The 14760-nt window shown below is 43.0% G+C and overlaps 1 protein-coding gene across 1 annotated transcript in view; it reads left to right on the top strand.

Annotated features, from left to right (window-relative positions):
- eif3eb (eukaryotic translation initiation factor 3, subunit E, b) overlaps positions 1-2854 on the top strand; it is a 12415-nt gene extending 9561 nt beyond the window's left edge. The window contains exons 11-13 of the mRNA XM_062529662.1: positions 653-755; positions 1435-1569; positions 2717-2854. Coding sequence (XP_062385646.1) covers positions 653-755; positions 1435-1569; positions 2717-2755 — 277 coding nt within the window. The 3' untranslated portion in view covers positions 2756-2854. The remainder of the gene's footprint in view (positions 1-652; positions 756-1434; positions 1570-2716) is intronic.
- Positions 2855-14760: the final 11906 nt, after the last annotated feature.

The following is a 14760-nucleotide window of genomic DNA, read 5'->3' as shown; positions in this document are numbered from 1 at the left end:
ATACCTCCAAGAGTAAATAAAGTTTGAATGAATGCATGAGTGAATGAATGTAGCAGTGCTGAATATAGAAGCTAATAATGTGTGTTTCCTTACGCACTGGTGGTGTCTACAATTGGCAAGTGTACCTGTTAGTCAGAAGCGGACATTCCTGGATCCAGAGAGTAAAAGTCCTGCCATATTTTCTTTCTACCTGTGCACTTAACACAGGTGATATCACTAATTATCTGATCTACCTGGCAGCTAATTAGGAAGAGCTGGTTTACTAAATGGTTGGATCAAATACTTGGCAGGACTTTTACTTTCTGAACCCAGGATGCCCGCCTCTGCTGTTAGCCAGTGGGTATAATCAAAGCTGAAGTTCTGCCTCCTATAGATTCTCTAAGAATAAGTCCCAAGTTCCCAACTGATGTGTGTTTCCCTTTAACATTGTGAGTGGGCTCTAGCAGTAAGTTTTACTGAAAGTAGGGCCCAACTGAAAGGTGCCGCACTTCATCATTGAGAGCAGAGTCTAGCGTTTAGTCTTACTGAAAGTAGGGCTCCAACTGAAGTCTCTCCCTTCATCAATGTGAGCAGGGTTGAACATCAAGTCTTCTGTGTCCCAGCATCAGCGGTGTACACGGTGGCCAACATTACGTTTTTTGTCTCCCTGCAGCATGCTGGCTGACAAGCTGAACATGTCCCCAGAGGAAGCCGAGAGATGGATCGTCAACCTCATCCGCAACGCCCGGCTGGATGCCAAGATCGACTCCAAACTGGTGAGACCCCCCACTGGAGACTTGGTGTGTGTGTGTGTGTGTGTGTGTGTGTGTGTGTGTGTGTGTGTGTGTGTGTGTCTGCACGCACGCTTTGCTAGGTCTACTGATTTTCAAGGCACAGTAGGACACGTTCCAGAAGGGAACTGTCCCGTATAGCTTCACACTCGACTGCACAGTGGAGTTTCGTTTAAAAGGTTTGATTTGCAGCGTATTCTTGTAATGATTATATAACGACTTGGGAGTCTGTGTTTTGGTGCTTCAAATGTGGAGTAACATTCGGTTTTGGAAACAAACCTTAATTAGATGAGATGGCTATGTACTTGGAGACGGGACAAATTTCGAGCGATATGGTTGGAAGCAGATGTTTTTGGTTTCCTGTCTGGGATTTGAAGACCATGGGGCTGAATTTAGGACTGCACGTGGGTGCTGATGATTGCGACACTAGTGGCATTTGGCATTTCTGAGCCAAAGGCACAGAGGGGGTGCAGTTGAAAATGTTTGTTGTAGATGTCAAACGTCTCTCTCTCTCTCTTTTTTCCCCTTTTCTCTCTCTCGTGCTCTCTCTTTGTTTCTTTCATGCTTTCTGTCTTTTCTTTCTTTCTTTCTTTCTTTCTTTCTTTCTTTCTTTCTTTCTTTCTTTCTTTCTTTCTTTCTTTCTTTCTTTCTTTCTTTCTTTCAGGGTCATGTGGTGATGGGGAACAACGCGGTGTCACCCTACCAGCAGGTGATTGAGAAGACCAAGAGCCTCTCGTTCCGTAGCCAGATGCTGGCCATGAACATCGAGAAGAAGATGAGTCACAGCAACAGGACCGAGGTGAGTTGATTATCACACACACACTAACACACACACACGCGCGCGCACACACACACACAGGGTTTGGATTTTACAATCTACATCAGCTCTTTGTCAAAAAAAGTTTCTTTGTGTTTAGTGATCATGTCAATGTTGTTAACTTTTGCAAACACTATCAGAGGCTTTATGTAAGCCTGACACCTAGCTAGCTAAGTAATGTCATATTCCCCACCCCGAGCTGATTGGGGGCAATACGATGTGTTTGTGTATTTGTACACCACTACCACCTTGTCCTCCGCAGAGTTGAAAAACACTGTTTTGGCCTGAAGGTTATGCGCAGTATGAAAACATTGATTGAATGATGTCTAGAGGCTTGGTGTGCCTCTCAAATAATGAAGCATTTCATTTTTCCACGAATGAACAAACACATATTTTACCTGTCATTACTTTAGCCTCTGAAATGGGACTTTTGCACGAATAAACACCATTACTGACTGACAGTGTTGAATTATTCCTCTGATGGCACTGTTACTTTTTCTTGCTGTTTTTTTTTTTTTTTTTTTTTTTTTTTTTTTCGCTACAATGACTCACTCGTGCTTCTTGAGATACAAAAATCAGACTGAGAGAGGACAGGCTGGGGCTAACTGGTTATAGCTTATTTTATATAGCGGATATGTGGACAGTACCGCCACAAGCCAGTTTTTGCTAGTCATAGTAAATTTAGCACGTTGGAATGTTGCTTCTCATCAGTGCCACATGGCTTAATTTAATTCCTCAATGTTTTACACCAGACATGGACCTTTTTGCATAGATGTCACAATGGCTAATTTGCTCCTTCCTAATTCTCTGTTTTTTATGATCCATATAATTTATTCATTAAGGCTAAGTTTTTAACTTGCTAACTGTGTTTATTGCTCATAACAGTTGTTTTTTTCTTCGCCGTTATGAGTGTGTGCCGTGTTCAAGTTAATGAAAGACGCCCATTTTCCATTTTTAAGTCTAGTAATAAAAAATTAGAATTATTTCAATGCGGCATAATGGCTAATGCTATAATATTACATTATTGCTAATGTAAATGTGTACACTTTGAATGGCCCTGTGTGATGGAGGAAGATTTCTTCACTTCCCTTATGGCTTTGTTTCTGTCTCTCTCTCTTTTTCCCTGCAGACACCCAACTGGGCTGCCCCTGACTCTGGCTTTTATTAGAGACCCATCGGAGAGGGACTATTGATCAATAAGTCTTTGTAACCCCCCCTTCACCCCCCAACCCCCTTCATCCCCCCCTAAATTAAATGCTAAACACGACTTGGTATTTAAATGGTTGGCTGCGTCTCCATTTGTTTCCATTTGTCATTTAGTTTCTTTTGTAAGAGACACACACACACACACACACACACACACACACACCTTTTACACCACCACACCACCTTCCCCAACACACAACAGTTTTTCTAACAGAATCTCTATAGTGCCATCTAGTGTTGTCTGGGTGTGCTGAAAAGTGTTGGGCTGCTGGAGAAGAGTGGTGGTCATTAAAGCCAGAGGAAGGTATAAGTCTTGGCTTAAGATTAGTGGAGAAGCAACGTCATCAGGCTGATTTCCTCAGCTGTGGGTTGATAGAACATCTGTTTATATACGAATCAATGGACATGCTGAGTCGTCCATGGAACGATGACTAAGAGAGTAGAAGTTTACTTGACTGAAGCCAAAGGACGTTTTATGGGCACTTTTGGATATTGACAGTATAATCATGGGGTAGGATCTCTACAGTCTCCGTTCAGAGCTATTTTGATGAACCCATCATAATCTTGCGGCTTTTATGTGCCACTTCAGTAGCTGAAGTGCTGTAGCACACACGCAAGCTGATTCACAGGGAACGACTACCTGAAACTAGAGGGCAGATTCTGGCTTCCCAATTATACAGCCATAATGATGCCATTATGCCCATGACTCCATTTTAATTCAACTCTGTCTAGACAGTAGAGCTTTCTCGTTCCCAATACGCTCGTAAGACTTGAAGTTTAATGGGTGTCCCCCCTCCTACATGCGCTCTACATGAACATAAGAAATTGGACATCTCTGTCTCTTTTATATACTGTTTGGTGTAAATAGGAAATGCCAAAGAGGAAGGCATGACAATAAAAAAAAAAAAGTGGAGAGTTAGTTCTGCCGGTGTGGATATTTCTATCGGAGATGCTTGCCGCGGAGAGATTAATATTTCCTAGTAAGGGAAGGGAGGTGGTGATTGCTTTGCATTTGAATTGGAAGCAATCAGCCACTCCCGCACAACATATAATTTATCCGTATTACTCCTATGCCCGGACATTAGACAGACTTGTGATGAAATCCTCTTTAATCCGAAGCAGGAAACCGCCTCCAACTTTTATTTTATTTTATTTAAATCCAGAAGAGTTGGTGATTAATCTCAACCAGCAAGGTTTAACATGCCCATAGTCATTCATTACAAAACCGATTTACATATATTCATTTCTCATCACTTCAAGCAAAGCAAGTAGGTGAATAATAAGTGAATAACTCCCTAGCATTTATGTAAGGATTTAACATTCAGCACATAGGTCCAGCTCCAGTCTTTCAGGCAGAAATTCATCTGCTTTTTTGTGACAACAAAAATCTATACACACAGTATGCCTATAAATCAACAGATGTAAATAGATGTTGTCCTGATTATGTTGTTGTTGTAGACTGGTTCAACAAAGTCTCTGTCCTACCCTGAGATAGGGAGAATTTTTCCATTTCCGACGTCACTCCAGAAGAAAATGCAACAAAGTTGAAGTCTGGTCCAATATGAAATCACTCAAATTATTCCTTTTTTGTGGTGAAATGATTGTTTATGCTATTAATTACTTTATAATTAAATTACATATTTTTGAAGGTGACCTAAAAAGTACTTAAAATCCTATTTTCTTATGTCAGAAACAAACTGCAATAGGACACTTTATTTGTTGTCCCAGTCAATGAGAGAATACAGAATATTGATTTAGCATAGCACATATCGCTTGGATCTGCATGTAGCAAGAAGGTACAGATTGAAATTTAAATTTCTAAATGGTAATGCTTGACCAGTCATTAAAGATCCATTTGGGATCTCAATCCTTTGCAGGCGTAGGTTAACTTAGCTGTAACTAATTAACTTAGCTTAGCAACAGATAAAAGAGGAGATTAAGAACAACACTAGATTTGTTAAAGAAACCCTTCTAGTTATTGTGGTAGCTGACCCAGAGTTAGAGATAAGTTTCTTCCTGGAACAGAAAGCCTAGTTTCCCTCATCTTAAGGTTAACACTGAAAAGTGTTAAGTCCTGTAGTACAGAGGCTGAACTAAATCTCTGCTGTTTTGTAACAAAAAGTTTTGTCCTGTTTAGGTTGGAGAAATGTTACGGGTTCATTCAACAGTAGAAATAGATCAGTAAAGACCAATGATAAATCAGACGATAAATTGCAACATGTACCACCACCCTTGCTGATACATCCAGCTATAACAGAGTCATCAGAAAGCTGCACTCAGGGAGACTGTGTGGTAGCTGCTGAACTCAGCGACGTTGAGTGTCGAGAGGGAGAACTGTCCCCTGTGGGGCTCAGTGTTACTCAGCAAGACTTTGTCAGACACACGTCGCTACACACACACACACACACACACACACACACACACACACACACTGCTGTCTGACAGTCAGGTCAGACAGAAATCCAGGACATGAGGCGGACATCCACCAGCATCACTGTCAGTGTGTCGCCCCAGCAGAGCTAACCAGGTTGTCCTGAAAGTATTGGATAAGTCAAGGTCTGCAGACTTTACTCCCAGGTCAACCGAAGCTACAGTTTCATTGGCACGGGAATGAGTATGCCTTCCACGGCACGAGAACCCTCTGAAGGTTTAGGCCCATGATATATACTATTATTGAGGGGGCTATCTGGGGGTCCACTTTTAGTGCTGGGCTCTTAGAATTGTCCTAACCCTCCCTAGCTCTGCCCCTGCTCCTGGGGTCACCATCAGGGCAGGGCCTGCAGCCTTTCTTGGTTTAACATCAGACCTCCAGGGTGTCTCGTCAGACATCTTTTGACCATCAATTGTATTTTTTACAGGGGAGGCGCGAGATCATCAGTTTGGAGAGGTAGGCAAGTTAGCCTGGGAGGTTCCAGTGGGAACTAGAACATGTTAGAATCTTTCAAGCATTTTTACAATGAAGCAGTACCATTTTTAGCCAATAGGTGGAAGCACCTTACTTTGTAGTAACTCTCCATGAAATAAGTATCCCAAACTGTTGATATTAATTTCTGCCAGGCTGGCTCTGTGGCATTGACAAAATGATCTTCGGTAAGATTGCTTACCGAAAGTGCATAGATACCATATCACTGGACAGGATCTTGGCGAGATCACTGTATGCCTGGAATGTGGAGCTGTAATTGGTTTCTGCAATCAGGTCATTCCGAACCGGTCGCGGAGAGGCCGCACTGTCGTCATGGAGACCGGGAGTGATTTCTGTTTGTGTGGACATCACAACAAAGCAATTGAGTGGAGTGGTGTTTGGGGTTAACCACTCATGCTCATCTGAAGTGCTCTGTACTGTCCACTGCTGTGGTTTGGACACTGTGATGAAGCTGTCAGAAGGTTGGGATATTCATATCTCCCTCCTGACAACCCACTCTGAAGGCACAGCAGACCTGCAATTAGCGCTTGACAGCATCACCCATGAGAACCACACAGAACATTAAGTCCTGCCTGGAGGGACTCTTTGTTACTGTGTGTGTGTGGGTGGGTGTGTGTGTGTGTGTGTATGTTGGGTGTGTGGGTGGGTGTGTGTGTGTGTGTCTGGGTGTGTATGTATGTATGTATGTTGGGTGGTAGAGGGGAGGACCACGCAAACATAGCCTCAAGCAAGAGAGAGAAAGAGAGAGAGTGAAGGAGAAAAAGAAAAGTGAAGGAATGACAAGCAGGCAGAGCCTAAGTGCAGCCGTCAGGGCGTAATAAATAGTGTCTATGTGCCTCCACCTACTCATCAGGTGTGCATCTGCTGCAGGTCACTGGGGTTGCACAGGTAAGAGAGAACGCCTGGAAAACAGCCCTGGAGAATGTATGTCTGCTCGCCACGTTATCACCTGACAGCTCCTCCTGCTTACTGTGTGTGTGTGTGTGTGTGTGTGTGTGTGTGTGTGTGTGTTTGGAGACGTAGGAGGGGCCAGTTTGTTTTCCATGCAGGGTTGCTTGTGCTCCTCTTTCCACACCACACCCTTCAGCGATGTGAAACACACACTCACTTAAATGGGCAGTCCGAACTGACTTAGACTGAGGGATACACATACACACCCACCCACACACACACACACACGCACGCACCCTTGTGTACACTCCCTAGGCACACACAAAAAACGGTTAGCCTAGTCTGTGCTGGCGTATACCGAGGGCTTCCCACAGACACACATATATACACACTCTGCACTCACAGACACACTCACACACATGCACACGCACACTCGCGTGCACTCACAGACACACAGCTGGGACCCATCTGGCTCTTCCTCTGCGGTTTATGCCCTCGTACCTCCCTCCGCCGAAGCTGCAGCAGCTACTGCGAGACGGCCCCTGAAGAGAGTGAAGGAGAGAGAGAGAGAGAGAGAGAGAGAGGGAGAGAGGGAGGAAGGAAGGGAAAGAAAGAAAGAGTGAGTGAGTGAGTCATAGCCACCGAGAGACTGCTCCCTCGCCATCATGGATGCCCTGGTGGACTGGGCCCTGGCGTCCCCGGCGCTGGCCCGCCTGCTGTGGGTCGGGGTTCTGGTGCTGGCCACGCTGCTGGTCTGGCTGCTGTTCTTCTGCTGCTCCAGGTCTGGCCACAGCAGCTCTGCTCGCGGGCTGGAGACGTACCTGGCAGGTAAGGCTACACACTCCTGACACAAACCAGAGCTATCTCTCTCTCTCTCTCTCTCTCTCTTCCCTCTTTCTTTCTTTCTTTCTTTCTTTTTTTTTATTTTTTTATTTTTATTTATTTATTTATTTTTTTAATGATAGGATAGTGAAGAGAGACAGGAAGTGAATGGGAGAGAGCGTTGGGGTGGGATCCGGAAAGGACCACGGGGCGAGAATCGAACCCTGGTCGCCGGTGTGCGGTGCAGGTGCCCCAGCCAGTCGCGCCACTGCCGGGGCCTTCTTTCCTTCTTTCTTTCTTGTCATTCTCTCCATAGACTTCACTGCTCCAGGCTGCTTCTGAAGGCTCAATCCAGGTGCAACCCCTGGAGAGGATCTGGTTCTAATCTGAGTCTAATCTGGGCCTATTCTGGCCCTGATTTGGCTCGGATCCGGGCCTCTTCTCGGTCAGATCCACTCCATGTGTTGCTTGTGCTGAAGTCTTTGTGAGGCATGGGAGACAGAAGCACAGAGAGAAGGCTCTCAGGAGCAAACTTGCATTCCAAGTATATCATCTCGTAGTGTGTAAAAGAAGCTGGAAAAAAAACATACTGGTGATGGAAAGTTTTTTTGTATTTTTTTTTTTTACCATTGAGCCTTTTAGAGGTTTCCAAGACTTGTTACCACAACTTCCATAAATGACTGGTTCACTCTGGAAAACTGTTTCTGTGGTCATGTCTGTTCACATAGCGTCTTAATATATACTCCCAACCTTCTATTATGTTCAAATGCCTCTTACATAAGGGTGCAAAAGAGCCCCTTTGTAAGAGATTCTATAATTAACATGTCATGATATTTTTGTGTTATATTTTACTACCTAGTGTGAGGTAAAGACAGACTTCCGGTACATTCTGCATCCTGGTTATGTCACTGTGATGTCAGATGTTACGGAGATACTCACTTCAGACGTAACTGGCAGTGGTGCAATGACTCAACAGGATATTACAGAGCTATATAAAAGACATAGATGATAATTGCAGGCAGTAATAATAATGTAATAAAATACTAATGTTAGCTTGTTAATTATAGATATGCATTTTCAATATTTTCCTTTTTATGTAGTGCTTCTCTCTAGGCCTAGAGGAAATATCACCATTCAGTTTAACAGGCTTTTTAAACTGACAGAAGGTACTGTATATAGTGCTGTGTGATGTGATATGAAATGCTGCAATATTTTTTTATTTAATCCACACAGTCGTGTACATTTTCCCTTTCCAGCTCTTGCACCACAGCCAAAGGCAAAGCTTCAAAGCCAGGTAAGGGGTGTGACCATTTCTGCAATGTGTTTAAAGGTTGGCTCTCTCATTTGGTGAATATGTCTTATAGGCCTGGATGTGTTGCATGTGCATAAAAAGCTTGAGTCGAATATCTCACAGAGGCAGTGTGAATGCTCAAACCTGATAACATGAGCGCCAAAATGAAAATCAAGATTTTCTGCAGCTGTCATGCACCCGCAATGCATCAGTATGAAAACAGGCCTAAGGCACGAGAGTACAAGACAGTAGGAATAGAGGAAAAACACAAGGGGTACTGACTGGTAGTGCTTCTTTTAGGTGTAGTACTTCCACTTGCCTGCAGAGGGCATCATCAGTGTACATAAACCTATGCAATATAGCTCTCAATTACAGTTTTTCTCAATTGTTTACACACAATTTCTGGTACTTGAGACACAATTCCAGTAATATGTAGCTCATGCACCAACCTCCTGAACCGATTCTGCTGAACTATAAGCACAATTTCTGCTTTACACTCAAATTGCCATTCTAAAACACACTGTTTTCAAAACACTACACACAATTCTCTGCATTTGACACAATTTTCATGAAGAAAATGTCTTGTTCTCTCAAGGAACACACTGCCATTCAAATTCTAAAGCTAACTGCCCTACCATGCACACTGACTCATCACATGGGCAAACACCTGTCACACAGTTTTACGCACAATTATCAATTACAGCTTCAGTATACAGTAGTAGTACGGGCAGAGGCAGAGCCAGAGGAGTGAGAGTAAGAGGAGGTGAACGGGGAGGCCAAGGACCGCAATCTCCGATGAGATCCGAGCCACTAGAACATTGCAGTGCTGCGTATCAATACAGTACAAGCTCAATGAGCACAGTAGTACAGTATTGCCTGTGGGCCTGTGGGATGTTCTGTAGGACTATAAAAATAAAGTATGTTTCAAGTATTTCGGGAAAGTATTCCTACTTTGTATTCCTACACAGTTTACAGTATTTTACTATTTGTTTGGCAGCTGAAGGATTACTGTAAAAAGGGCTTCTGTCTCCTGAGCAGGAAACTGAAATCATGAGCATTGTCCTAGAAGAAAACGCCATAACATTGCGGCAAATACAAAGAAAAATAATAGAAAACAATGAGATATTTTAAAATCTTGATAGGGTAAGCATATCAACTTACTGTATCAGCTTATCTACTGTTTGTAGTACTGTTTGTAAGGTGACACTGAACAAAAAAAGGCCCAAGTCATTATGATGAATGGAGAAGAAGTGTTTTCAATTCATTGCAGTGTTTTACACTGAGCACACCAGTGTTCAACTGGTCCTTATGAATGTCTTGATATATGATGGTTTGTGTGTGTCTCTTGAGAACAAAAGAGCATTTTGAGGAGAAATTACATTGTTTTGAAGGTAAAGTGTCATTTTGCAGGAGAAGTGTGGAGTTTTGCCCATTGTGTGTGTTGTTTTGGATTTGTGTGTAGAGTTCTGAGAATATGAGCCATGTTTTCAGAAAATGTGTGTTAACAATCGAGAAAAACTGTAAACCTATTTACATTCACATACAGTATATGACAAGTTTATATCACATATATATTTAAATCTGTGAAATAGATACAAATATTTATGACATAACTCTTGGATGACAGGAAGAGGACATCCATAAAAAAAACATACTTGTGTAACAACTTCCTTGGCCTTTTCCATAGTCTTACAAACTATAACCATTACAGAGCCAAGAAATGTTCCTACATTTGGAAGTTAGCATGGGATAAATATGAGGCACTGCAAGGGGCCCATTTGCCTTATTTAGATGTGTGAGGATTTAGCCTGGCTCTGGCAAACCCACATATGAAAACTGATCTTGGGATAAATATGCTGGGTATAACTATAGCTAGTTCATATTAGCCAGTGTCACTTTTAATATCTAACATGCCGGAGCCATATTGAAAACCCCTCTGTCTCTGTCGCTCTTCAAAGCCGTAACTGTGTCAAGGATGAGAGAGAAAACAATCCCTCGTTTGTTCACATGACAACACCAATTATGATCCAGCACCGCCTAATCAGGCCTCCTTTTGTCAAGTTTTGAGAAGAAAGTGCCAAAAATGAAAACCCCCACATACACAGGTTCTGCCAGCAATTCATCACTCTTAATTATACTGAAAATAACACAGATGCTTGGAAAGTGATTCAGATTCAGCACCAGGGTAGGGTTCCATCTGTGTCTCTGTATATGCGTTTTCTGTGGGTTTGAGGAAGTGGTTGTGGACTCTGTGAGTGCTTCTGTTCTCAAATTGATCTCTAACAGCGTAAGAGGAAGATGAAGGGGAAAAGTGTGACACTTGCTCGTCAGAAGGAGGAAGAGGAGACTTCGCCACCACCGACACCAAACATCCCAGCTCAGCCTCGTTCGGCGTTAAGGAAGAGAGGCAAGCGCTCGCTCCGGGTTGTCATAGCCGCAGAGGCCGCAGCATCAGATGGCACATCACAGGTGAGAGCGTGGGTTGCCATGGTGTAACTAAGCCTACATAACAATCACGATAGATACACATTACACAGACTATTGGACTATTGTCTATTGGATGGTGTAAATGATATATGATTGATATATGGTGCAGGTCATTTTAAACTGAACTATATCATCTCATTTGGGTGATATGGTTCAGTGGATCCAGTGGATCCAGTGTCCAAATGGTGAGTGGGATAATGCATTTGAGCCGCACTATCAGCACTGAACTGCACTGCACTGCCTCTTCTCTCTTCTGCGTGCATTCTATTGCTCTCTTGGTGTGTTGATGATGTTAGCAGTACTGTGATGACGATGCGTATAGCTCGTCTCTGCCGGCCCATCCTACATTCTTTATGACGCTGATTATGTTCAGCATCCACACACTCACTGTAGGCTGTGTGATCAACAGAAATTCTCCAGTCAGGCTGTGTGCACATTGGTGGATGGACTGTCACAGTGTGGCAAGACAAGATGTGCACTGTGCAATGATGACAACATAACATGCACATAAGAATGTGTGCCTCTCACTATGCTTCTTTTAAAATGTTTTTTTTTTTCAGCACAGTAGTTTTTTTGTTTTAATTTTCAAATGGTTCTTGCTGAAACGTTTCTACTATGACTAGTTCTGTCCATATTAAAGGTCAATTGGGCTACATATTCTCTTACAGTAGCCTAAATCAGATCACACAACCAGTGAACACACATGGATGGCGGTGCATAATGCTAAACACTAAATACTTTCATAACCCTTGAGCCAACTCCAATATGTCATGTCAATGATGTTTTTTTTGCACCTCTAACAGCATGGCTAACCTGGTTACCGCCCCAAAACTCCCACAAATGCCCGTGTGTTTGTGTGAAGTGAAAGAATAGCATTTATGTTTGACATCTTGATTTTCATTATGCTGTTTTATAAGCTCTAGGCGACAATAGGATAGGGATATGCAAATAGACCTCATCTGTAATGACAATGAGGGCTTTCCTCACAATTGTGAACAGTGGATGTGTGTGGCCTGCTCTATTGAGTGCACGATAGGCTACTGGCAGTGCAGTTACAGTCTCTCATTGTCAAGTGATTGCCTCTGTTAGGAGGACAGGACAGTGTAATTTGTTGTACTCAGATAACAGTAATCAACTCGAATCTACAGATTGACGAGAAGCTCTAGCATCGCACTGAGTGAGTTAGCCTATACATGATGTGACTGTTTTGAACAATTCTACGTGAGGGATACTCTAGCAGGCCTTACTTTGGTAATCGTGAGCGCTTCTGACAGTAACATGCTGTTGGATTAAAACAGACAAATCCTATCCTGTGACTGTGAGCCGTAAAGAAGTGGTCGCTTTAATTGGATTTGCTTGTCGGTGAGTGATTTCCTGTAGACGTTTGATTCAACCATAGGTGGACCAAACGGTCCGGCGTGGCCACCATTCAGATGAGCGTGCAGAATCCGGTACACGGACCGCAGAGCAGCTCTCTCTACTCTCTCACACACTCACTCGCGCTCACTCCCACGTTCGAGCAAACCTTTTTTTTCTGTGAGGAGGGGGCGCGCCGGTCAAGTTCGTATCCGTTCCCTCAGCCGTGTCGGAGAGCGTTGGAAAGCAGAGCAGGTGCCATAATTTATGGCACGCTGACAGAACGGTGGTGGGCTGAACAGCTGGTGTGGATTGTTGTTAGGGTCCTTTGCATGTGAGTAGGCTAGTCCATTTTTTTGTAAAGCCACCTTGTTTGTTTGCTAGGCAGCAGGCTAGAAGGTGCGCCGCTATTTTGCCGCATCGTCAGAGACACTAGTGATGACGAAATTGCTACTACCGGGCAAGATTCCTGTGCAGAACTAGCTGCAAATCACGATGCCAATTTAGTGCCCCGAAGGACTGACTGCCACCATGTATTTCGCCGGTTTCGTGGTCTATCTATTTTTTGGCGCCGCGGGCTATGCCAGTAGTTTGACGTCAACTTTAGCCTTTCATAATTTTCCTGTAGTCTAGTAGAAGGCTCATCAGGTAACTGACAAATTGCTGTAATGTCTAATTTAGTTGAAACTTGCTCAGTGTTTTAAATTGCGAATTTCTAGATTTTGGTGGTGGTTGATTGAAATTGAGTGATGAGTGATTTCAACTTTATTATGACTCGTTAAATACTGGGCACATCTAACACATAACACATTTAACACTGGGCAAATGTATTATCTAAAGTTTTTTTCTCAGTGTCTACAGCATGTACATGGAGAGTAGAGTGTGTTCTATTGTAAGCATGCATGCATGCATTGTAGGCTACTGTATATCTCTGCAGAGCAGAATAAGGTGCTGCCATGTAATTTAATGATATGACTGAATGTGCTTAAGTGATTCATCCCCTTCTATTTTAAGCCTTACAAGGGCTTCAGTCTTTTGAACACCAGGAGTTCAGGCTCCGGGCATCTTAACCTGAAGCCAAAGAAATATGTATCATTAGAGCAAATGAGAGTTCTGTATAATGTAAATAGCCTACATGAGAATCATTAAAGTCTTTGTCATGTGACCCTGTGCTGATCCATTCAGTTACCACCTCCCAGTCATCAACTTGAAAGAAATGCTCTGGTTCACTGTTTAAAGTTGCTTAGTAACTCACCCACACACTCTCCTTCCCCAGGCCTTGTACTTCCAGGAAGGCCTTAAGTGGTGGTGTGTGTGCATGATTTGGTTCAGCGATAGACTCCCTCAAATCCTGTTTGAGTCACTCGTAGAGTTGGTAGTATCCAGGTTGAATGAATCTCTCTCCACCTTTATGCAGCTCAGCATATAGGTAACTTATAAGCCGCCACACTCATGCCACAGCCCCACTGCTGAATCATTGATATCTCCTCAGTATGTGTAGCCGCAGGATAGGAACGTCTTCTCTGTCCTCTGTGCTGTGAGGAGCCTCGATCGTCCATGTTTAAGATTTAGTGTGCATTTATTTATTGAGTTATTTATGAATATCCATAAGAACAATGATGTTTTGATGCTGTGTTCATGATGCTACTGTGAATCATGTTGTGGACATCATAGTGCCAGTGATGCTTTGTGCTGGGATCCTTTTGTCACTGCTATGTCCACGGCTGATCCTGTAATGCTGGTACATTCTCCACTGGGACATTCTATTTCTGTGTGAGGTCATGCTACTGTACCCTCACCTGGCATATACAGTAGATAGGTAGATAGATAGATAGATAGGTAGATATCCCTTATTCACCCCCAAGGAGAAATTACAGTTCTAAATAGATCTAATGGTTTCATATCTGTGTTGGTAGCCTGTGTTTTTGTTAGAAATATGCATTTTTTATAAGAGATTTTTTTCTTCTCAGAATCAATTTGCTTCCTCTCAAGGTTGTTTTCATTGTGAAACTAAGATAAAAACGCCTTAAGAGGATTTTTAAATGCCTCTTTTTACCAGAGGCAACAATGCATTTGGAGGGTGCTGTAGTTGAACAACATTTTTGAAGATAGAAGCTTATTTTACACTCAGAGTGTGGTGTAAGTCTAGGAGAGAGCATGTTGTGAACGGCGACATTTAAGAAATATAGCATGGAGA

The sequence above is a fragment of the Sardina pilchardus genome, chromosome 24 (genome assembly GCF_963854185.1).
Source record: "Sardina pilchardus chromosome 24, fSarPil1.1, whole genome shotgun sequence".
NCBI lineage: Eukaryota > Metazoa > Chordata > Actinopteri > Clupeiformes > Clupeidae > Sardina > Sardina pilchardus.
The sequence above is the reverse complement of the archived record's forward strand: the minus strand, read 5'-3'. Positions and strand labels throughout refer to the sequence as shown.